Here is a 26112-nt window from a genome sequence, read left to right on the forward strand (position 1 = left end):
CAGATGGGAACACAGATCGGCCATTCTTATTTGTCCATTCTGACATCCTCACTGTCTAGAGGTTTGGAATTCTTCCTTTAGACTGTATCAAGAAAGTTGTCTGATCTCATTGGCTGTAGATGCTGAAATTCCTTGTTAAGTGTCTCAAGGAATTAACTCTTAATAACCCTTAAGTGTTTAAATATAATGGCTGTAAGTGCTGAAATGCCTTGTTAAGTGTCTCGTGGAATTAACTATTAATTACCCTTAAGCCTTTATATACAACCAGCTATACCAGCTCTGGAGTGCATTCTTTTAAATTTCTGCATCCTTAAAATAGGTTACCACTCATGTTTCTAAGCTCCTACCTCTTTGGAGTCCCTGCCACTTTCTGGGGTTCAGGTCTTGGGCATTTCGTTCTGAACCAAGTATTTTGTAAATCTGCTTCAGACATGAGAAGAGAAGGGAGGGGTGTCATCCTGAGGATAACATCCTACAGAAGCCACAGCTTCAGAAAATTCTCTGGAGAGTTTAGAGAAGAGATAAGAGGACAAGGATACTGGGTCAGAGTTCCACGTCTTGGTTCTTTGTGAAGTTTCTCCTTTTAAGTAGCACTGCCAGGTTGTGGGCGTGACCTGGGGGTCACAGCCATTCTGCTTCGGAGCAGGAGAAAGTACTTTGCCTAATTCACAAATCAGACCACCAAACAAGAGAACAGCCAGATGCCCCGTTGTTGTTGTGTTTTTTGTGGGTATTGTTTTGTTCTGTTTGTAGCTGTTATTGATTTACATATATTTATATATGTGTTCCTACAAAGCCAGGTGACCCCAGACTGACATTTGGGCACATTTTAAAGATATTTTCTGGATAATGAACCCTCTCAAAAATAAGTAATGTTAAATTAGTTAAATGTATAAGCTATCCAAAGAATTGCCTCCGTGGTCTGCTCCACACAACCGAGGTTATGCAGGGGCTGACTGGAGTGTGAATTCACCCTTGAAGCTTTGAGGGTTTTTTTTTTCTTTTTGCATTTTGCTAAGTATGTCAAGCCCCAGCTATTTCCTGGATAAACTGGTGACAAAGCCAGGACGTCCATGACCAGATGCTTTATGGAGTGTATGACTGGGTGTGCGCAGTCTGTCCTCTGGAACTGCCACCTGTTCTGATGTTCCCTGTTGCTGCTGCGGCTCTGAGCTGCCTTTGATCACAAAGAGCTGGACCATAACTCTAAGAAGGAGTTAATGAGCGTGGCAGGTTCTCCATTGATCAAGCATAAAATCAGCCTCAGTACCATCAGAAGCACTGGCATGAGTCCTGGGGGACTGTCCTGCATGGGAAGTGGCCTGTGCTAACAGCACCTCACATTCTCCACTGCCCCCCACTCCTGTGCAATGCTCACCCAGGAAGAGCAAAATCTCAGAGAAACCCTGTCTCGAAAATCCATATATATATATATACACATAGTATCCATATATATGGATATATAAAGTATTATATATATATATAATCAATTCCCAACCTGGGTTTGTTCTGCTTAAAAAAATGTGTCTCATTCACATGAACCCAAATGTGATGTAGCAGCTTCTAACATTCCCCGAGCTATTACCCCAGGGTAGTGGTTTTCTGTTTGACTTTATTGTTTGTGGTGATATTGTATCCAATTTTCTTCTTTTGTCTGTTTTATTGTTTTTGTTTAGGAAGATAGCATCTACCTATCTACCTATGGAGCCCAAACTGGATTGTTCTAAATTGTTCCCTTAATAATGACTGGGATTATTATTGTATGTCAAGACTGCCAGCTGTGGCTGTATCAATAGGGCCAATGTTTGACCTTCAGATAGTCTTAGATCGTAGCCACTTATGATGCCAGAATAGAATTAGACCCCCAAACTATTTTTTGGTGATAATATAAACAACTTCTCCATTCCTTTTTTCCCTCAGAACTTTCCCATATAGCCTTCCTTGCTGTCTTCCAAATGTATGGTCTCCTTTTCCGTTCATTGTTATTGCATGCATGAACATATATGTATACACACATCCCTAAATATAAGCTGCTCAGTCTTTATAATGGTACTCGTACTTACTTTTTTGGTCCTAACCATTTGGTGTTAGATAACGGGTTGGTGTGTTCTTCCCTGTGGAGACTATTTTTCCTCGCTCTGGGCATTTGTATGTAGTTCTTTGTGTAGGGTCGTGGGCCCGTGTGTTTCCTCCTGTCCACTTCGGCATGCCTACTGGTATCTTTGTTCAGCTCATGTTTAGGCAGTCATGTTGGTGAGACATTTGTGTGTAGCTTGGTACTGAAAACCTAGCCAACTGCTCAGTGCTAATGAAGTCATGGATCCTGGAGGAGGGCATACAATTTAACCAGCATAATTCTTAGCAGCAATCTAAACCAGCACTGACCTAAGCCCTGGAGGATGGTCCTGCATCCCTAACAGCATCCTATAAACACTCTGTCCTTGCACCCACAGAAGAGTGCAACCTTTCCCCTTCCTCAAGGAAATGTCTCCTGGGAACAGAAAGAGATCGCCACAGAAAACCACAACCAGTCATAATGTTGAGCTGTGGATTCGAGTTCCAATGGCTACATCTACAGACCACTCCACCTAAGGCTCAGGGAATGTTGTGGAAGGGGCAGAAAGATCGCAAGAGCCAGAGGATCAGGGAGTTTGCTGTTGAGCCCGTGTCTTCTCATGATGTCAGGTTATTTCTGGTCAAATCCATTCCTGTGCAGCAGGTGGACCCAGAGGCAGGCACATCTGCCTTGAATTGACTGGACCGAAGTGTCCTGCATCCCATGGTTGGTTTGAATGTTTCTGTACATGAGCTTGGGCAGGAGTGGAGAGAGGAGCGTCCCTCAGAACTAACCCTTTCAACTTTGCTGCCATAACCACCCCGACATACTCCCCCAGGTGTAGAATCTGCTATGGCGTTTGGCTCCCAAGAGATGCTCATCAGAGGGGGTAGTTACTGTTGCTTGTCCTCAGTACCAACAGTGCCCACCCACTTGGCGCTCAAACTAGAAGGACGTGCAGTTCAGTATTTCTGACAACATGTGCATTTATTTGTATCAGAAGTACAAACATAGGAATCCAAATACAAATACAGAGGGCGACCCAGCCACGAGGCTCAGCTGGCTTCTGGCTGGGCTTGGCCCTGAGGGCTCGGCGGGGTCGCGACGTGCAAGGCAGGGCGCGGTGCCGCCGGGGTTGCCAAGGCACGTTGGGCACAAGGGCGCCCTCGCTTCACTAGGACACCACGAGATGCAGGGTACAGGGACTCACGTTTTCTGGTGGAGAGGATGACTCTCGGGGACAACAGAGCACCCGGGGCTCTTGAAAGCCACTCGTGAGGGGCCATCCTCTGACCCCGACCCTACCTTTTTATGGGGCCAGCACTTGGGCAGGACAGCCGAACTTTCCTACACTCATCCCTTGCTCAGAACTGATGTTGCAATGCAATGGGATTCTGGGATCAGCCCACCGTAGGTTCCACAGGCTGCAGGGGCTCCAAGGAGACAGAGTAGACCCTGCATCTTTTTGCCTGAGACATGGCCCAGAACCATGAATGTTTTACTTCACAGAACGGCCCTGAATACTCTGCGGCTGAGACCTAGGCTTTGAAGGTTCAGCCAGTTCCCAACCTACCTAGGTTTATCTGTGAACAACTACGTGACTTCTCAAATAACACTCCAATGTCAGTGTACCATCTAAATATTGAGGAGGACTTTCACCCCATCAGAGAAACCTGGCCACAGTGCACAAAAAAAAACAACAAAAAACAAACAAACAAAAAAAAAAGGCACCCAAGCAACTCTGGGGTGCTTAATACGTTCTCCACATCGGCTTCTGGTCAGGCACCTCATCTTGATTTTTTTTTAAAGTATTTGATCCCATATTTTGGGAAAATACAATGATTGTCTCTTACTCTATCTGGGCCCCTCTTTCCCTTTCCTCTTCTTCCCCCCTTTTCCTGTTTGCCTTAACCAGAGGGTCACTAAGCTAACACGCGGTCACTAGGAAGCTGTGCTCCTATGTGTTTCAACTACATTTGGGGTGACGGGTAGAGTAACGCACACATTAATAAATTGTCCCGTTTTACCACGGTACACACAAACACAGAAACACACGCCACTGCATGTAAACACAAGATTCCCCCGTCACCGCGAACCCGAAAAGCGCCACACTTCTAGAGTCCTTCACGGAAAACACAAACAAGCAAAGCTTCGCTGAGTCCAGGTGCTGCTCGTAAAGACAACCGGTATCTATACGCAAGCATGTCACTATGGAAACGTGGCTTACTAGCACAATTGGCCACGGAGTCTTTGGGGGTGTTTCCCATCATTACTCTAAGCCAGAGACAAAAAGAAGAAAACAATAGTAAACATGTCACTACTATGTATTTAAAGTGACCATAGCTAAAGAAAATGGCAACACGAACTGCTGGACAGTAACTCTTAGGCACAAGCGACATGGTAAGAGACAGAGTAGTGGTTTCTCTGGGCAATAAAACTGGCAGCTTCCAAAGATGCCGCTGCATGAGAAAAAAGAAAGCATTCCTAGCCGACTAAAATGCTATCTGGAAGGAAACAACCAAAAATGACAGGAAGGAAGGCGACAAGGGAAGAAAGGCCAGGTGGCAGGCACGCCTCACACTCTGGGAGATGCTCGACGAGGGGGTGGAGGGACTTCTGAGGAAAGAGCAAAAATCTGGACTCTGATCTAAGATGAAAATTAAACTTTTGAAACGCTCGTCGTCATTTTTCTTGATATATGGCCTAATTCTGCGATAGCGTAGAGAAGACACTAAATCTTTGTATTGCGTTGATAATTACAGGTGAGGATGTGGACATGAATGACGGTGGAAATCATGCCACACCCTTCCTGCGTAAGTGATGGACAAGATGAAAGTTCACTCTTCAAAGTTATGCGCATTTTCTGTTTTTCATCATGGAGACAGTTTCTTAAGGAGATTTTGTTTATTTCTTATCTTTCTTCTTCATCTTCAGTTTTAATTTGCCAGACCACTATGAAAGCGGAAGGATACAATGATGTGGCCAGCAGCTCACTGAATGTCATCTGTGACTGTCAAGGTTAGACAGAGGGTTGGGCAGTCGGGTCTTCCCAATGTGGGGTTCTGTGTCTTGGGGGACTTCACACAAACATAAAATGACAAAAAATCTTTCCTGTTGAAAATCTGAACAATTCTTGATAAAAATCTGTTGTAGTGATTATTAATTGTTGCAAAGCCCTCACTCCTGGCCCCTGACAATCCCCAGTCCCACAGTGGGAAGACTTTTAAAGGGTGAGTCTGGAGGATCTTCCCAACAGATTCCTGTGAGCCAAGACACCGGCTCGATGTCTAAGAAAGTGATGTAAGCTGGTCTGGGCTCCCATGACAGTTGACAAGGACGCTTAAGAGTGCCTGTCCAGCCAAATGTCCTGAGAGATCGTATAGTAGGTTCAGGCTCATCCTTGCCAGGAGGACTCGCCTGACTCTGCCAGGCGGCAGATGTCAACATTAAGAACTCAGCCTGTTTGGGGAGAAAATCAGAAGGTGGACCCCTGTCACCTCTGTTCCAGCCAATGCATGACCTTTTCTGGCTTCCACGTCGAGTCTCACAATGCTCATAAAGCTATAGCTTAGGGTCAAAGGTCTTTTTTCCTAAAGTGATTTTGGGATTCACTATATAAAAGTCTTGTGTATTAAAAAATGACCCGTGGTAAAAGGAAACTTTCTTTTATGAATGGAAACTAATGACAATATCATAATTTTGAGATGTATGGTACTCGGGGAACTGAAAGAGCCATGCTGTAAGCACCTGATCTAAGAAATGCATATTTAAGAAAATGAGCATTGGCTTTGCTACATTTACTGAGAAGGTACTTCAGTGGGCAGGGCAACCAGGAGATATCTGGCTCTCAGCCTGTTATAGGAAATATAAATACTACAGTCATTCCCCCAAATTTGTAGGGGGCTTGTCCCGGGAACCCTCAGGATAAGAGAACCCTCAGTTACACAAGTCCCTTGAATGTCGTGGTACATTGTATGCACAGACACTAAGCAATTCTTCCCCACCCGTTCAATCACCATGAGATGGCTTACACTGCCAAAGACAATTCTATGCCAGTAATAATGACCAGGAGCTATGCTAGGGTTGGACATTCTTGACGGTGGTTGAAATCACAGATTCATAATACATGGATGCAAAAGGCAGACTGCACTTTTTGGCAAAGGTAGAAAGAAGCATCTTTAAATATTTAGAAAAGAACAAAACAAAGCAGGGACCAGCTCAGTTTGAGAGGTTTAGTTGTTGAAAGTCAATCTCCCCCCCTAACCCCAACCCTAATCTGCTCAGCTTAAACTACAGAGCAGACAGACAGGTCTTTCCTCCCCACAGTAACCATTGTTGACTCACCCCCTGCAGCCTGTTCTTTGGGCCAGGAGAGCCCTGCACTGTTTACAGCTGTGAAGAGTTAAGGGATAAAGTAGTCTTAACTGTGGTCTTAATTGACTAGACCAAGCAAAGCATTTACATTTGCCTCAATTACCAAACTTAACCTTTTGTAGCTCCCTTTTGCTTTAGCTTCTAGCCAAAACAACATCCAAACTTTCCTTATCTGGGTGTGGAGTGTGTGTGTTTAATTATTTACTAGCTTATATAACATTATCTAGAGACACCTGGTTAATTCAAAGCATGGAAACTTTTTAATAACCAATAAGAGTTCAATTCAGATTTTCGCACTGATTTATGTAAGATGGTTTAAGGCTGGGATTTTATTGCAGGAAAGGTAACAAAGAGGTTTAAAAGTCTTACTGGGAAGATTAGAACCAAAGAATCATTCTACTAAAAGACACCTTGGAAGCAAATAAGCAGAACCATCTTCTCTTTTAACCTTCATAGAATTAGCTCAAGCTTTTATCATGGGGTTATTATTTTATAAGCTGAAGACATCTTAAAAGAGGGAAGCAGAAACATTCTAACTTTAAGGCTTCAAAGCCATAAACTATTTAAAAGACAAAACAAGTTCTTATTCTGGGACTGATGACTGTGTTACCATAACATCGTAAGTCACGGGTCTTTCTTTCCTTCTCTGTATCCTGTTAGACTCCATGTTTACGATGGAAGGTAAGACAGTGAGGGATCAGAGATGGAATAGTTCATCTTGCCTGCTTCATGAGCATTCGGTTCTTAGGCCATGCTTATCCTGGTACTGCACACCCTTAGACCCAGTGTTTACTATGGGCCACTTGTGGCAGTCACTGGAAGGGAACTCAGGGAAAATTGTGAACAAGACCCTTGCTGTGTGTTAGCAATCCGGTTCTTCTTTTCCCATTCCCAAACACCTTTCCATAAGTGTGTTATCACGCTCCAAATCAACAATCTAGCAGTATAAATGGAAGTCAACATTTCAATGCTTGCTTAGTTATAGACTATGTTTTTCTCCAGTCTCTGCTATTTTAATATGGAAACTTGTATGTTTTTGAATTCTAAGAGGAAAAAAAAATACTCAAAAACAGTTGCCAACCCACAAGCAGATTCAAGATGCTCGGTGCCTCGCGGGCACTGAACTGACAGAAGGAAACTACAGTATCTGGGGACCAGCTGCAGTTCTTCAAGTGTCAAATACAATTTTCAGTTTGGTATCCGAGACAGAAGTGACCAAGGAGGCAGAGGTGTTGTTCGTCTTGTTTTCTAGCCCTTTGGATAGAGTGGACCACTGCTTCCTAGCTGTGATTGTGATCTGGGATGACTGGTCCCTTGCTTCCATTCTTTCCAGATGTGGCACTGTGTAGAGCTGTAACACACATCTAATCGTGTTTCTCGGCAGCAGCTTATTACCAGGCCAAACAGCCTGGACCACGGCCGTTCTGTGGACGTTTACCCTCAGGTTCCCACATGGAACGGTTTGAGGTTAAGGACAAGCGTTTTCATGTATGAAGAACCTGTAACAGTCTGCAATGAACTCAGTTGATGCGAACATGAACATGCCTGGTTGTCATATGAAAAAGGACCTCCCATTTTCATTCATGCACTAAAAATAGCAGTAAAATTGAATATGAATTACGGGTTACTGTAGGAAATGGAAACTTCTGGAAAATGGAAACATTGGGGGGGGACTATACATTTTATTTTAAGGCATATGTTGGGTAAATTGGGGGCAGTGTTGGCTGGGTCTAGGGTAAATTTATTAACACTGTCCTCTACCCTGCATCTGGGACACCCATGGTGAAACTGTCCAGGCTTTGAAGAGACATTTGGCTTTCATTCCCCTAGTATGGAAAATACTTTTTTAGTTTTCTCTCCATCAACCAGGACGTACTTTAAAGGACAGACGGTCACAGTTTTCAGTATGATCCACAGTGGTCGGAAAGCTGGAGTCTTTGCTCAGACAGAGCCTACTCATTTGGAGTGCTTCTAGGAGTAAGGGATGCGGTAGCACCTTTGAAAGGCAGGTTGTTCAGACCACTGGCCAAGCGTTCCACAGCTCAACAGGCAAAAGAAATGGAGGGGTGGGGCAGACTAGAGCAGGCTTGAGCTCGGGAGCTGTACACAGGTCTCTCTTAATCAAGGAGGAGAGCTGGTGTCTGCAGAGAAGAACACTGTTTACCCTCCTCCAGGTGTACCAGACTCTCCGCGGAGTTCATGTCTGAAAGCTCCCCACTTTGCCTCGAGCAATGGGCAAGCATCTCCCCTGTTCCATGCAGTAGAATGATTTATCCTGGAAATTCGAGCTGACATGGATGATTGGATTTTACTGAGAAACAGGCTTTGGCATGCTCCTGGTCATGGGCTGGCTTTTTCGGTGTTTCGAACAGCATCACCAAGGTTGGGCAGGAGATGATGACTGGCTACGGGTATGTAAGTCTTACATGGAAAAGTCTAAATGTTGACAAGTTTTGAGAGAAGAGGCAACTTTCAGAGTTGTCCTAAGATAGCAGGGAGTCAGTTCTGCCACAGTAAATCCTTGTAGGTTATAATTATTGAGAAAAAAAATTACTAGAAAGTTCAGTTTTCTCCAGAACTTTTGAAATGTAACAGGTTAAAATTATTTTTTTGTTTGTTTTTGTTTTTGGAGACAGGGTTTCTCTGTGGCTTTGGAGCTTGTCCTGGAACTAGCTCTCTAGACCAGGCTGGCCTCGAACTCACAGAGATCCGCCTGCCTCTGCCTCCCAAGTGCTGGGATTAAAGGCGTGTGCCACCACCAGCCGGCTTTAAAATTCTTACTAGGAATTCTAAACTCAGTGTTGCATGTGTTGCTTTGCCTTGGCCTTCAGTACTGTGGGCACTTCCAGAGCTGGCCTGCCAAAGGTGGTGTTTCAGAGACAGTAGCTCACTGTATGCAAAACTCCCCCCAAAGGAGGAGAAATTCCATGTAAGCCCTCATCTTCAGCTTCTTCTCCACAGGTGTTTATTAAGTTTTAAGTTAAATTTTCTAGCTAAAGGTCAACTGTCTGGAGCCTTCTGTAGTAACTATCATGTGCAACATTTTAGAAAGAATTAGCAAAAATACATAGTTTCAGTTTCCCCGTCAATGCTTTGCCTTTTCTAAGTCATCAGACAGCATGTATAATAGAAACTGAAACTGAGTGACTCTCAATAAAATTAGTTCAGTTTTGTGGGAGCAAAGTACATAGGGATTCTACAGTGAACGCTGCCATCACGCTGAGATGTCGCTCAAGAGTGCCAAGGGACATTTTAAAAGGGTCACAGACCTGAAGAGCCTCCAGTCATAGCAAAGAACTAATACCAAGAAGCAAAATGTTTTGTGTTACAAAAATATCAAAAGAGAATTGATTTGGGGGGAGGACATTCTTTGGGATTTTGCTATGTATCCATATTTCAAAGTATAAAATCATTTTTGCTCATCAAAATGTGTAATTCAAGATAACCATTACCCATTTTTTTTTTTGCATCTAAAGTTGGTTTGGCTTGAATAGTTAATGCTCACGATTAAATTCTCGTCTACATTACTTCACACTCTGGAATACAGGTTCAAAACAAAGGCCTGTCCATGTTGCTTGTCTTTGTTTGCAGGATGAAGACAGTTACTGAACCCCGAGATTGAGACTTGGTCCTGTCAAATACAGCTCTTACAGAAACGCCGACGTGAAATGCGACTGGTCCAGGAGCCCAGTATCCAAACACAGCTGATATAATAAAGTAATAAAGTTACTACGTTGTGAGATTAGAGACAAACAGCAGTTGTGATCTCAGCAACAAGTTTTAAAAGACACATTTTTTTTCCCCCACAGATGGAAACTTGGGGCTGATACATATGAGCACCTCCCAGGCAGGAAGGAAGGGTGCTAGGAGGAGGGTCGCTAGCTAGGCACAGCAGCGCCTGAGCAGACACCTCACCGAAGAGACCGAAGCTGACTGCGGTTCAAGCTGGATCTTGGAGTGAGGTCGGCACGGATGCATCTCCAGTGAGGGAGATGTTGTACACCCAGGCTCTGGTGCCAAGGAACACAATGGGCAGATACACAAGGGTGAGGGCCTGAGGGGACCTCTGGATATTCGTTTGCATGTCTTACAGGGGTCTTTGCATGGTAACTGGCAGCTTCTAATATCCAAGGCCATTCATACATATCAGACTACAGGTCAAAGAGGGGATTAGCAAGAATATCACTTTAGAATGCAATTGCTGTGTGTGTGTGTGTGTGTGTGTGTGTGTGTGTGTGTGTGTGCATGTGTGCACATGTGAGTGTCTGTGAGTGAAATATTTATAAAGAATACTTTCTGAGTACCTCCCATGCTGCTAAAGGGTAACATAACAAACTTGAGTAGTGTCTTCCCTGCTACGTTTTGGTTGGTCACTACATGTCTGGGGGTGGCGGAAGGGAAACAAGTAAATCAAGTACTCTCCAGTCATCCTCAGAGCAGCACTTAAAGATACAGGTATCCCACCCAATAGACCAGGTTGAAGAGCAGGAAGGACGTGGGGAAGAAGACTCGGGAGTAGGAGTCCAGTTCTGAGACGTCGATGTGGATACGCCCTCTCCTCCACGAGCCCGACTTGCACTCCTCGTAGCAGCAGAAGAAGCTCTGGCAGTCCTTGCCGTCTAGACACTCATAGACGCAGGTGTCCTCGAACTCCTGCCAGTACAGGGAATTGTTTAGCGTGACCATCACTGGTGGCGGAGGCCTCATGTCCAGGAGGGAATAGTTCTGCAGGCAACAAGAATAGCACAGCAATCAGGAAAGGCAGGTAGGACGAGCCTGGGGAGCATCGAGCTCTATAGGTGACATCTTAGGTCTGCTTTCAGGCAAGAGAGATGCAGGTCATACCCACCCCACACTTATTCAGAACTGGTCACAACCCATGCTTTGCACCATTGCAGCTCAGTGAACAAGGAAAACCATGTTGCCGGTTTAAAACTTTGTATCCCAGGTTTTGGGGGGAGGGAGAACAATACAGCTTCAAAATGTGTTAGCCATTTCAGGGCTCCATTCCATTACCTTGTAGCAAATGTAGCAAATCCATGCCTATCATAGATTTGTTCCTTGAATTTTAGACCACATGGATATGGAAACATGGGGAGAGAAATCTGACACCTATTTCCTTTTCTTTTCTTTGTTTGTTTTTTTTTTTTGTCTTGTTATTCGATGAAGCCTCCTGGAGCCTTGTCCATGGGAAGCATGTGTGTCCATGGATGTTGGGGAGAGTCCAGCTGTAGGCAGGATGCTTTGCACCCAGTGTTCACCAGGAGCCATCAGAGATCCGCTCTGTAGCAGCTCGCCATAGTGCTGGGGCATAAGCAGAGGTGGGGGTCATGCTGGGCAAAGCTCTGATGAGAATGGGCACCAGCTGGCCTCATGCTTCTGAAGCCCAAGTGTATATCAAAACCACGAGAGTCACCTCTGCCAATTATCTGGCGTATTTGAAAAACATGCATCTTTCTGGCAAGCTCTGTTTGGGAAAGATCTATCTTTACTAGGCGATAACTCTGTTGAGAGTTTTCTTACATGTGGCTTTGACATTTTGCAGATAGGCATTCATTCTCTCGGAGAGCTGAAACACTCTGTACCACACAGTCTCTCAGTGATGGTATGAATGTGGGCTGTGGGCAGAGGAGACAGTAGACCTTGTGTAAAACTCTAAAATAACTCTGAAGCCATTTCTGAGGCCTCCCAACAGCAGTGCTTCCCCCCTCCCCTGGGAACCAAGGACCTATCAACTTCACATGCATGTACTGGAATGTAGGGGATTTTTCATCTCCCTGTGTCCTTGTGGATGTTCTCCAGATAGAACTCAATTATTGAAATTGGGGCAAGATAACCCTTAGATGTTGACTCAGTTCCTCAGCCTTGGGCAGAGGATATAGACTCAGTTCCTCAGATATGGTTAGGATGAAAAACAACTCCCGGCCTCCCCCCATTGTTTCTGTGACTTTTTGCTTTAAAAGTAGCCTGAACCAGCTATTCAGGGTCTTTCTGGCTTCTTGAATGCTGAAATACCCTGTCACGACAGAATTAATTAAATCCTCTTGCTTTTACATCAACTGTGGTGTGAGAGTGTTTTCTTGGGGCAACTCCTCCTTGGTAATTGGACTCCAGGGTCCAACACTTGAGGGAAGACACCAAGCCAGGCCTGGCACCAGCAGTGTCTCCAGGGATAGAGACAAACCACCAGAGATGGTGACTTCAGAAAAATCAGCACAGAGGGCTCTTGGAACATGAGCGATCTCTGTTTCTTGTAACTTAGGGAAGTGAAGACCCAGCTTGCTGAAGCCCAATGGAAGCTCTGCAGTCAATGGTCAGGGGAGCTCCAGGTTCAGTAGCTTGGGAATCCGAAATGAGCTCCACTTCACAGGACTGAACTAGCACTTAGGACTTGACAGTGTAATCACTTCTCTCTATGTATTGTGGGGGCCAGCCATGATAATCTAAGTTTGCACAGGTCACCCAAAGAAAGTTCTTGACTTCCAACCATTATCACCTGGGACTCTGGCCATCGATAAATTTAAATAAGAGGCCTAAGTCTCAATAGTTTACCCTGAAGCAATACCTGGTAGAAGGAAAGAACCACAGGCTGAGATAACCCAACCCCCACCCAAGGGCAGACCATGCAAAGGAAATGCCTGACATTCTAACTGCTGTAGATATGATCACCTGCCAGCACACCTCACCAGGACACCCCTAGACAAATGTCAGCCAATCAGGGTCCTAAACCTCAAAGACCCCTCACCTCTACCTTTACTACTATAAAAACCCAATTCTAATTGAGCTTGGTGCTCTCCGGATATTCCAATACACTGGACATGCCGAGAGGCCAAGTTTGCAAACTTGATTAAAATAAAAGCTCTTTGCTTTTACATATGGGACTCAGTCTCCTTTGTTGGGCATAGCAGTACCAGCTCACTTCCCTCAATAGTTCAAACTATGCTTAAGAGACACCTAGCAGATACCTCTCTAGCCACCTCTTTGGTCCAGCCAGTGTCTGACTCCTCCTTCTGCACCAGGCCTAAGCCACAGGCCCATGTCCTCCATGGAACACTGGTTCCCAGATACCTGTGAAGGGCATTAGCCTTGCAGTTAACAAGTTAGGGAACCAAGGCCCAGGGCAGTGTGAGTGACTTGTCTCAACCATATACATAGTCCTAGTTCTGTCTTTATCCCTTGGGGACTTCTCATTTGGGTTTTGTTATTTCTGGGAATGAACTCAGAGCCGAAGTGGTGATAATTCTATGCAATGGATAAATGCCCTCCCTTCTGCCCCCATGGCTGTGTGAGCCTTCGTTGGCCATCATCCTCTGTGTACCTTCTTAGCTGCGGTGGCACCCCTTGTTGTGAACTTCTAGATCATGAACCTTTCCATTTTGTCCACAGTTTGCCTTTGTGGGGGAGAGTTCCCCTTTTCTCTGAGTTAAAAGATCCCCTCCTCTTTCTTTTTGGCAGAATCATTCCTACACCAAAGACATCAATATTTTTCCTCAACACCCAGGCTTCTGGGTGTGAAGATGTGTTCATTGGGCCTCAGGCTACTAGTTCTGATTGGCGTCCATCTCCATGCACCTCACTCTCTATAACTGTCTAACAGTCATTGGAAGCAGTTTCTGTTGGCTTCTCAGGGCTGACAAGATGCTTGCCCACTACCCTTCTGACAACACCCCATGACACATATTTGTAGAGTAAAGACTATGTATTTTTTCCTCATAAAAATGGTTGAGATGCACAGAGTACAGGGCATTGTTAAGAGCTAGGAGCCAGTCATGATGCAAGGTGGTAGGAAACATTCAGTGTAAGTAAATCAAGGAATGAAAGTCACAGTTGCACACAAACACAACACATGACCTAAGGGTCAGTGGTTTAAAATGACATTTCTAGGTTTTCATTCCAGTTTCTTAATAGCATAGATGGGTGTTAATTTTGCTGCACTCTGTTTCACTTGTGACCATAAAATGAATTGTTACTTAGGCATACATTATCACAAAAGTGCCCAAAAGGAAGTGAGGGTGCCATGCTATATGTGGGGGAAAGAAGGGCATTCAAGCGGGGACATTCAGGCTAGAAACCACAGAGAGTGGGCAAAGAAAGAAAAGAAAAGAAAAGACAAGACAAGAAAAGACCAATCTGTGAACATGAAGCGAGAGCCAGAATAAACATTGCATTACAAATCAAAGGTTAATGTCTCTAATATATTCAATATGCAACTACAGGCATTTCAGATCGTCTATAAAATGTGACACATATAACAATTAACATAAAGACCTGGAAGATTGCTACTTCAAATATTAAAAGAAGTTTGGTCTGGAGAGATGGCCATCATTTAGTTTTTTAGATTGCATGAATACATACAACATGGATGTCGGCAGTGCAGCCGGAAGCACACAACGCTCCATCAAGGTCCCCATGTAGACAGGCTAGGATGTTTCCCCTGCTGTGAAAATGTTCTAACTTGGTTGTAATAAACTTTTTTTTAACGGATCACATGCAGCACTCATTCACATTTATGAGGAAGATATCTTTCAGTGCAAGCTTAGGTTAGGCAGAGTTCCCAGAAACACTGGCATCTTTAAATCTATACATACAGAGGGTGCTTGTAGGCTTAATCGGTCAGGAATCCATCTCGTGGAATCTGGATGCAATAACTGCAAAATAAAAAAGAAAGAAAGAAAGCAGAGTTGGAAAGTGGTCTTGGAACTCTGCAGTCTTCGGAGGATAAGCCCACTCTAGCACTGCCGATAGCAAGCACTGACCCGGGAATAGTGGGCGCCATCTCCATCTTAGTTCCCCGCCCACAATTCAGTCTCACTTCTGGAGATCCCTAAGGACGTAAAAGGATTTCAGCACACATTTCCTGGTACCTCAGGGATACCCTGGCTCTCCCAGCCACTCACCGATGCCTTCTTCTTCCTGACGGCTGGCTTTCGACAGCTGGAGTAGTAGTTGAGGGTGGCGTACTCCATCAGGGCGGCAAAGACGAACAGGAAGCACACGGTGACAAAGAGGTCCATGGCGGTGACATAGGATACCCGAGGAAGAGACTTCCTGGCAATGGTGCTGAGCGTGGTCATAGTGAGCACTGTGGTGATGCCTGCAGAGGGGACAGTTGTCAGCGTTAGGGGACAGTGCACCAGACCCGAAGGCCAAAGGCGACACAAAGTAAGAAACACAGAGATTTTGAACGTTGACTCCGAGTGTTCCAGGCAGGTGATTGTGGCGGCTGCCCCATGGCACTTGACAGTGGCCTGTGCAGCGTGATCAGCTGCAGTCAGGAGGGGAGAAACCAACACCGCTGTGTGCAGGATGAGTTGGAGGGTCAGGAGGGGAGGCACCTCCAGCGCATGTCCCGACCGCATTTCTGATGTGTTACGGGACCACGATACAATCCTACACCTAGGAGCACCCGTAAGACAGGTTTTTGTCATTCACTGCTTGTTTGGCATTTCACCTTTACAGTGCTTTTAGATAGAGACGCAGCCTCTAGCCTTCCCGGATGCACACCAGGCTTCCTGCCCGCTTGCTGTGTAAACTCTGGCCCTTCTGTACTCAGTCCCAGCATCACTCTGAGATGCCCTCTCTGAAACTAGGCAGGGACTAGTTTTCACACTTCCCACTCAGAACCTCTCCGCTGTAATTGGTTAACCTTAGTGGCTCACACCGCACACAGGTATTAAATCATAGGACACACGATCGATCGTGCCCCATTCTGTGTTTCATTTGTTCCGTTTGTCTTCCTGTTTCTGACTTTCCTTCCTGCTGTTCTGTAAGTTACCACAATCATCTGTAGATTTCCTTCTTGATGGTTTCAGATTTTAAGGCCCTTGGTAGCACCTGCAGGCCCTATGATGTCTTTGAGCGCACTGTATGGTGTACTATATAAGGGCATAGTGTCACATTGCACAGCATGTCAAGGGGTCCTTCAACTAGTGTGCACACAGGATTTATCCCCATTTCAACAAAATATAGACACCTGGTTGCTTTTTACTTTTCTGTGATTACAATGTAATTGTCCTAAATATTTTCTTTAAGGAGTTAAAGCTTATTCAGGCCACATTAGATTCTCAATGGTTGCAAAATTCAGGTTGAGAGGCTGTTTCCTTTGGTAGAGACCACTTCAACAAGAACCCATTGTCATTCAGGCTGTGATGCCCTGTAAGAAGAATCTTGTCTTTTTTTTCTCCACTACTTTCAAGAATCTTTTTCCATTTTTGAGTTTGATTATAATTTGTCTTAGCATGAAATTCCTTGGAGGTATCATGTTTGGAATTTACTTAGTTCCATGAATATACGCATCTGTCTGCTTTTTGGAAAACTGGAGAAATATTTAACTACTATTTCTTTGAGTACATTTTCAGCCTAATGGGCTTCTTCTGAGGCATCTATGGTAGAAATATTAGACTTTACTCTTTGGTATTTCATAGGCTCTGGGGATGATGTGTTCATATTTTTTTCAGTCTCTTTCTTCTGCTTGTGGCACAATTTTTTCTTGATTTACACTGAAGTCTGCAGATCCTTTCCCCTGGCATGCTCAATCTTGTGAGTTATTTCTTTCACTATGGTGTCGCCTGTCCTGAACATGTACGTGGTTCTCCACTGCATGGTTCTGTCTTCATGAGCTGTGCTCTTGTCTTCGTTCACCTCAAGCATGCTCCTCAGACATGTTCTCGCTAGCATCTGAGAAGCCTGCTTGTGCAATGCCAGTATCTTTGCTACCTCCAAATTGACATGTTTGATGGTATGACTTTTGATTGCATTTTGGATATCCGGGGAAATAGTGTCTGTGATTAAAAGTATTATTCTACAGTAATTAAAAGCTGTTAGAAAAATGTATGGCTCAATAAAATCAATAAAAATTGCATTTTCTAAAAAAGTTGCTATAACATATCTTGTCAGAAGCCAATAATACAAGGAGTCTTACATATAGTCAAAATTTCTCCTAGCCCCATACAATTTTACTAAAGGTAAATGGGAAGGAATGTTCAGATGCCTTTATTATATATAACTAGTAAATCTTCATGGTGGTCTATATTGTCCAATAACATGAAGTACACATTTATTCAAATATCTTTTGTGCTCTAAATATTCTTGTTTTCTTCATTTAAACTTTTTGTTTTTTGAGAAATTTTTTATATAATCCAATATTACATTCATAAGTTTTCCTCTAGAAATTGCTCACCTTCGACTTTACCATCCAAGTGTGTTCCAATGTAAAGCGAACTTTTGTATACGGAGAGTCTGTGCCAGATCTATTAGCCACAGGGTGTTCTCCCATCGAGCAGAAACATAGCTCGTTAGCTTGTTCTTTTATCACGCTGTCAAATATCTGGCACGTGCAAGGTCCAGGAAGGACGTTCTATCTTGGCTCATAGCATAGGATGTTAACACAGCATGTCAGCAATAGTATGGCAACTGGCGCTAGGCTCATGCAGGTGGGAACTTGTTATATGGTGTGTTCACACCTCAGCCGATGAGGCAGCAGGGAGCTCTGATAAGCTCCGTTACACTAGACTTACCCCTCATATACCTGCCCTCGCTGACACGTGTCCCAAAATTTCTGAACGTCCCGAAACAGCGCTACCGTCTAGACATTAGACCCTGTGGGGGATCTCGCGTTGGTATCACAACAGGAAGCACATTACAGAGTTCCTCTCAGGGAGAGTAAACCATCAGCAGGCAACGGGGCTGGACTAGAACTGGGTGCAGCTTCCCGAGGCCTACTTAGCAACCTTCTTCTAGCGGTGAGGCCTCTTCTCCTCAAGGTTCCATGGCAGTAGCACCAGAGAAAGAAGACTAAGTCATGATCATAGGCAGCCCTCCAGATTCAAGCCTCAGCGCACGGAGAGCAAGGACGTATTCGCTGTTGTTCATCATAGACATAAATGCTTCTGGGTCCTTCAAAATCACATAGAACAAATGTGGGCAGGCCTTACTGTTTAAAAGTCAGGATCATTTCTTAAAAGGTGTATTTCGGTGCTGAATTTAGACCATAGCATATTAGACATGTACTTCAAAAGCTATTGAGAATCTGTTTAACATGTTTTCTATACATGCTATAGATAGACAGATGTACATAGGGGAAGCATATATTCTAGGGAATTAAGGTGCCAACCAGAGTATGACGTCAGAGTACCTCATCCAGCAGGATCTTTGCTTGTACTTTTTAAAAATTCCCTTTATACTTATTCTTTGTGTCTTACATATCATGTAATTCTACCCCGTTCATCTCCCCATCTTCCCAATCCCTTTGTATCCACCCTCGGCTCTTGTGACCTCCCCCGCCAATAAAATAACATTTTAGAGAAAAGAAAAATCTCATCGTAGATGCTGCAGTGTGATTCGGTGAGTCGCACAGTAAGCCATTCAGTTTACGTATCTTTACTTGCAAGTGTTCATTGCAAAGAGTGACTGGTCGGGTTCGAGGCCTCTGATATCTGCTATGCCGTGGATACTGGGCCCTCACTGGGACTCTGCTTGGATATCCCATTGTTGCCCGGTGTTGTGGAGATCCCGAAGCTTTGGATCTGCAGGACCTGCTCCTTCACAAGCTCTGCCAACACAACCCTGGTTCCAGGCCCACAGTCTCTCCCTGTCCCCACCACCAGGGTGAGCTCCCTGATGCCGATGTTCACCTTACACAGCAAGGAGCAAGCAGCAGGACCAGTTCTCCTGTTTTCACACCCACACCTACATCACCAGGGCCAGCTCTACTGTGTTGCTGAGGAGGGGAGCAGGGGCCACTCTCCCAAGTGTTGCACCTGGTGAAGGGGCAGGACCCGCTCTCCCATTATTCCTTTAGGACAGCTCTCCCAACTGCCACAGGAGGCTGAAGGGTAGGGACGGGGTATCTTTCCCTCACTGGAGCACCATCTGACAGATGAGTGGTGTGGTCGAGGGCTAGAGCTCCCATGGTCATGTTTCCTGACTGGGCTCATTTGCGCCCCTGTCAATACAGTCAGTTCTATTGTGCTGCCCAGGTGAGGTGCAGGGCCAGCCTTTCTGAGTGCTGCCGCTGGGAAGGGGGAGGGTTAGCTCCCTCATCTGCTGCAGGGTCAAGGGAGGCATCTCCCTCTTGCTCATGCTGCCATGTGACAGACTAGTAATGGGGTCAGCTTTCCCAGGCTCACACCCTTGGGGCTAACTCACCCACATCCCTGCCAACAGGGTCAGCTCTACTGAGCCGCCAAGGCATGATGCAGGGCCTACCAGGATCTTTGAATTAGTCAATTTCATGCTTTTAATCAGACACGGGACCATGGCAGAACTTGCCATGTACGAGAGTCTCAAAAAATACTTTCACGTCCTCAGAAGATAGAAACGCTTTTTCCTATTATTTTCAACTGGGACATTCTGCAGCAGATTGTATCCTGTGGCCAGCACAAACCACAATGCTCTGGACAAGCAGATGTTATAGTATGATAGCAGAGAGCTATGTGGCTTGGGTGAATGCCAAGGAAGCCGCCTACTGCACAGCACCTTTGCCATTGAAGCCAAGAGTGCTGAGGACTGGCAGTCTGTGAAGATCAGTGCAGCTATGCGACAGGCCTTTATCCCCGCGCCATGGCCTAAAACCAAGTTAACTTGGTTGGGCTGGGAAATCATGCTCTGTCCAACATGGCCCCTGGCTCTTGAGCTAATGCATATAATTATAAATTATATATTATAAACTATAAATTATATGCATTAGCTAAATTATATATAATTTCTTAGTATGGAGCCCATTCTAAGAAACAAGAAACTTCTCTAATAGTGAATCAGCAATGAGGATCTGAACATTTTCTATATTCTAACAAGTGAGTTTTATAAAAATTAAATATTTGAAACCTCCTTGGAAGAAAACTGCCTATTTTTCTGATGCACACTTTGATTGAATAAAACTTAATTAAAGAGAGAGAGACAGAGAGAGAGAGACAGAGAGAGAGAGAAAGAGAGAGAGAGATGAGAGAGACCAAACTTGAATAGTGAGAAAAATTCACATAGCTCTTAAATCAATTATATTTGAATTCTCTTTAATTAAGATATTTTGTGAATGCTTCTGCATTGACCTTGCACAGAATGGTGGATGAAATTTTATTTGCAGCTTACCTAACGTGGTCCTTGCTGGTGTCGCATCTTTTTTGATCCAAAATGACACCCAGGACAGAACCACAGTCAGGATGCAGGGGATATACGTCTGGATGGTGAAGTAGCCCATTCTTCGACTCAGTTCAAAGTAGATCGTCATGACAACATAGTCACCTGCAATAAAGCATTCCCCAAGTCAAGATGACATCCATGGGTTAATATAGAGTGGGGGAAAGGATTTATAATTTCATTTTCTAACTAAGTTACTTGGATGAAAACTACAAGTCCAGCGACACCAGTTGGAAAAAGCGTCAAATGCTGGTGCCGTTGAGCTGCATCACGCCTGTGACTTTGTAAACACGTTACTGTGCCATGTAAAGGACACACTGACACATGTTTATCGGTTGGAGACAGGCATACATATCTTCTAACTGGTGGGTCATCTGATAAGAGGCTGTTCAGAGACCATCTGTGTGCTGCAGAATTGCATCAAGAGTCACAAAGGAACTTCAGGCCTCAAACAGAACTTGGTCATTCTAAGGCTTTTTGTCTTCAATAACAGCAGAAACGAAATGTCCATTTTCATGTGCAATTATTCCATTGCTTTTAGAGCATGGCGCATGGCAAAATGTCGGTTCTGCCTCACTGCGCCACTTCAGGGAGAAGACACAGGCATCTCTATATGTTGTGTGCACCCCTACCCATGTCTTCATCATCCTGTCTTCACAGTCACTTAAAACAAAAAGAAAGCATTGCATATCTTTTTTTTTTTAAGATTTCATTTATTTATTATGTATACAACATTCTGCCTCCATGTATGCCCACGTGCCAGAAGAGGGCGCCAGACCTCATTTCAGATGGTTGTGAGCCACCATGTGGTTGCTGGGCATTGAACTCAGGACCGCTGGAAGACCAGCCAGTGCTCTTAACCGCTAAGCCATCTCTCCAGCCCCATCACATATCTTAAAAGAGAAGTATGCAATAACTTCATTAAAATCTGATTTTACTTCATGCCCAAGGCCATTTTAATCTTAAAGTAATAGTTATTAGAATTAGCAAAACATGGGGAAATTTGAGTACACCAACCATGTAAAAAGTTAATTAGCTAATATGATTATGTTACGATTAAGTTCTAGAAAATCTTTAGAATAATTATTTGGATTGTTAAGCAGCTGTTACTGAATGATTTTTAAAAATAGATTTTAATGTTTAAATATTAGTGAGACCATTTCCCTTCTGATACAACCATTTTCTTACTTGTTTAAGTTGCAGACATCTATGTTTAGAACCGTGTTTATACCAGACATAGCAGTCCTGTATTGGTTTATACCAGACATAGCAGTCCCGTGTTGGTTTCTAACTAGATGAAGGGTCAAGAGCATGGGACGATGTTGCATCAAAATTGCATGGAACTCTTACTTCAGCTTTAAAGTCTGAAGAACCAGAGACTTGTACTCTTACGTTAAAAACAAGAAAGCAGTATTCAATACACGCACTGAACATCACCACTTTGGTGGTTTCAAAAAGGAAATGAGATTACAGGGGATGCCCCTATCCCAGAAACTTAATGATGGAGAGAATCCAGAAAGATGCAAAAGATGAGATACCCACAGAAGATGTAGAAGGTGTCAGAGGCTGGAGGTCAACAAGACACATGTATCTGAAGGAAATTTGTGGAGGCTTAATGAAGAAAGTAAGAGGGAGACGTTTCCAAGGCCAGCGGACAGGCTCACGCTGGTCACCAAGGTCCTCCTAGTTTCCACTTTTTCAGATTGGTGGGTGGGGTCTGAGGAAGCTCCCAGCATACACTGCTTGTCAGAAGTGTAACCCTCATGACATATTCCCAGGATTCTTCAAACGGCAAAGTTTACTAAAACCAAATAGATTCAGAAAGACTTTCACAGCCGTTAAAACCCAGGAAGATTTGGTCACTAAATGCAGCGTGATATCTGTCATTGCTAAAAGGGGGACTGTGGAGGAAAACGAGGAAACCTGGCCATTATGGTGTCTCCTTAATAATGCTGACTTGACCTTAGCTCGTCTGTTTTCAAATGTGCTACAGCAACCTAGAGAAGGAAGGAAACTGGGTCCGAGGTGCCAAAGGACCCTATGCTGTCTGCACAATTTTTCTGTAAGTCTGAATTTTTTTCTATACTGAAATACTCATTAAGGTTTTAAAACTATAGCCCCCAACTCTTTATTAGAGGGTTTTCATAATTCTAAGACTTTACAAAAATTTTTAGTTTGATCGAGACCAGCCCTTTCACGGTGCATCCATTTGAATAGAGCATCTGCTGGTGAAAGGAATGGGAGATTGGTCCGCGGATGATGTAATCTACTCTTGGCCAATTGGAGCAACCTCTTCACCTGTCTATAGTGATTGCAAGCTAACAACTTTTATTGTACCCATCAAAGAGATAAGTTTTCAGGACAAAAGACTAGTCCAAATTATGAAGCTAGAAACTAGTGACAAGATGCTGTCTCTAAGCACTGCTTACCTGGGGGGAAAAAAAAACCACAATCAAACATGTTATTATCCAGCAATGACACGCAGCATCACCTTACATCTGACTTGCGAAATGCTAGTTGTGAGGCGTCATGAAAGTGTGGAGCCTTTTTCTAGCCACATTTCTCCTTCCTCCTATAGTTTGTTTAGTTGTTTGTTTGTTTTTCTCTCCAGAGAATTTTCAGATTTTTCCAAGAAAGACTGAAGATTCTGCAAAGAGCCACCCCATGGGGCTACTGAGAGAGATGCAGAAAATCCATGCCTTTCCCTCTACATGTTCCAATGTAGAGCAAGGACAGCCAAACTCATTCACTAAGCCAGAGGTGGAAACCTACCACAATTTGAGGCTGGGGCGGGGCATCTGAGAAAGACAGAACACCATGTGATCGGAGAGAAGCAAGACTACCTGGCAAGGCCAGCATTGTATCTCAAAGAGGAATGGGAGTGATTTCAAGAGCAAGACCCACAAGCACAGATCCTCTCTAACACTAGGCCCTGTGTTAAAGCATCCTGTGTTAAAGTGTTGGGGTGATATCCGAGTTCTCCCTCACCCCAACACCCAGCATAACAAACATGGCCAAAGGTCAGGAGTAAAGACAAAGCAGAGACAGGGCAAAAGATGTGCTCTAAGAAGAGCAGAAAGGAAGATGCGGAGAAAAGTGGGAAGCAAGAGACAAAGATGACCTGACGCTTAAAAGTTTGCATTTTATTTATGCATATGTGTGCGCGGTTAAAGGCACTTGTCAGCTGTGTGACATGGGTGTTGGGAGTTGAAGTCAGGATACCTGTAAGAGCGGCCACAATCGCTGAACTTTTGACTAAATGTGTTTTTAGTCTCACTGAAAGTCATTCAATTCTTCAACCCACTTCCAAGCATGCAATATGCTTTTCTCAATATCTGCTTCAGTACAAAACATGCATAGCTTGCCGGTGAAATTATAGTACCTACAAAACAATCAAAAATAGCAGTCTGAAAAGACAGCCAGCTGAACCAGAACTAGTTATGAAAAAACTTAATTAAAATAATCACTTCATAAAGTAACCATTCCAATGGAGACGGTAGATGTCTTGAAAGATAAAAATCGGGTCAGAATTAAAAAAGAACAATCAGAAATGAAAAAAAGAAATGAAAGAAATCCAAAGACCCATTTAGTAAGAGAGATGAAGCAACTCATTGGATGACCACAGCCAAACAGACAAACAAACCAATGCACCACTAAACAGGTGAATATGATTATTCACTATGAAACACAAAATGAAATTTGAGTTTAAAAGCCTGAACAGGGTGAAAAAAACACCATGGAAAAGGAACCAATATCTTGGTAAACCTAGGTTATTTGACTAATCCACAAAGCTCCAACACCAGGCAGGACAATCCCAAAGCACACAAAGTAACAAGAGTTACTTTCCTCTCATGACTTGTCCAAGTTATTTATTATACAAGACCTAAGCTAGTTAGAATAGGATTTTTGTACTTATTGTATATAATTTCATAGTAGGTTTAGAACTCCCTTACTTAAACAAAAGGGGAAGGTGTTGCAGGAGCTCCTTCAGCTCCTTCAGACAATAGCCGCTGAGATACCAGCCCACTGGGGTGTGGTCTCTCTCCCTTTAAAAAATTGGCCACTTCCCTCTGCTCACGCTCTGGCTTCCGGCTCTGCTTCCAGCGAGTAGGCTCCATTCCTGATTGCGCAGAGGGCTGTTGTCTGGGACAGTGATATGTAAGTTTTTCCCCCTTAAAATAAATAACATCTCTAATAATCATAATTCCAAACTGGTGTGGGATTGTTTGTGACTTACGCCTTCAAATAACAATGACAATTCAACATCATTTAAAATGACAGAACAGAACCTTCCAGGAAAATGAAAGACTTGAAGGTGATCTCCGTGACTCAGTAAAGGAGAAGAGTCAAAGAACACAGAATCTATTTAAAAGAGATAAATAACTTTGGGAACATTGCAAAATTAGAGTGTTTGAAAAGTTTCGAGAGTGAGCTGGGCAATGAACCAAAAGGAAGCAGGCAAAGGTAAACAGCTCCAGCCCTGTGGCTTACTCTTGGAAGAAGGAAGTAAGCCATGGGCCCTGGTGCAAAGAAATTGACAGAAACCATCATCCCACAGTCCGTGCAAGTGTCAGATCCAATTTCAAATCTTGGCAAGACAGTTATTCTTCCAGAAGAAGTACAAAACAACAAGGAAAACAAGAACAATCTCGATCAAAAATAATTCTGTGAGAATCATCATCATGTCTGACTTCAAATTACAGACTAGAGACATAGTATAGGATCCACTCAACATGGGCACAAAATCAGACATGTAACTCAGGAATATAATTGAGGATCCAGACCTAAGTCTATGCAAGTACAGCTACATGAGTTTTGACAAAGGTGTCAGCAATGCACGTTGGAGAAAAGAGTCTTCAATCAATGTCAGGAAACATGGTTTTCAACATGCATGAAAAAAAATGGACCTTTCTCTGTTGCTGTGCACAATACTCAGTTTCAAATAGATCAGCAACCCTAAGTTACATTACACCTCATACCCTCAAACTGCCAGTAGAAAAACAGGGAGTAAGCTTCAACTTATAGGCATAAGTATGAACTTTCTGCACAGAATGCCCGTCCGTAGCAGAAGAAGCAAGATCAGAAACTAATAAATGGGCTCTTAAGAAATTTAAAAAAACCTACAGAGAAAAGGAAAATTTCAAGCACATGAAGGGGAATCCCAAAGAATGGAAGGGAAGTGTTCACAAGGTATACATTTAACAGAGGATTTATGTTTGGTATGGACAAAGAGATCGAGGAAATAAATCTCAAGAAAACAAACTATCTACTTAAAGAATGGCTACATTCTTGGTGTTACCCATCTCTCGTTCCTCCCTCTCCCTTTATATTATTTTTCCTGCCATCTGTTGAAATAGTCCCCCAATGTCGCCGTCTGGCTCCTCCATAACTCCCGTGTCCTGTCCTATATCTGTTTAGAACTCCTGCTCTCTCTGTATCCACTTTCATGGCTGCTGTAGTTGTTCAGGTCATATAGTTAAGTCTAAAGATTCAGGCTGAGCATCCACAAATAAGAGAGAAGTGTAGTTGTTCAGGTCATATAGTTAAGT

General features: G+C 43.8%; 1 protein-coding gene across 1 annotated transcript in view; it reads right to left on the reverse strand.

The window, feature by feature from the left end:
- Positions 1 to 3025: 3025 nt before the first annotated feature.
- Positions 3026 to 26112, reverse strand: part of Gabrg3 (gamma-aminobutyric acid type A receptor gamma3 subunit) — a 489801-nt gene continuing 466714 nt past the window's right edge. Inside the window, exons 7-10 of the mRNA XM_026784391.1 lie at positions 20516 to 20668; positions 15328 to 15524; positions 15019 to 15078; positions 3026 to 11155 (exon numbers count right to left, since the gene is read on the reverse strand). Coding sequence (XP_026640192.1) covers positions 10874 to 11155; positions 15019 to 15078; positions 15328 to 15524; positions 20516 to 20668 — 692 coding nt within the window. The 3' untranslated portion in view covers positions 3026 to 10873. The remainder of the gene's footprint in view (positions 11156 to 15018; positions 15079 to 15327; positions 15525 to 20515; positions 20669 to 26112) is intronic.

Source organism: Microtus ochrogaster, chromosome 22 (genome assembly GCF_000317375.1).
Source record: "Microtus ochrogaster isolate Prairie Vole_2 chromosome 22, MicOch1.0, whole genome shotgun sequence".
NCBI lineage: Eukaryota > Metazoa > Chordata > Mammalia > Rodentia > Cricetidae > Microtus > Microtus ochrogaster.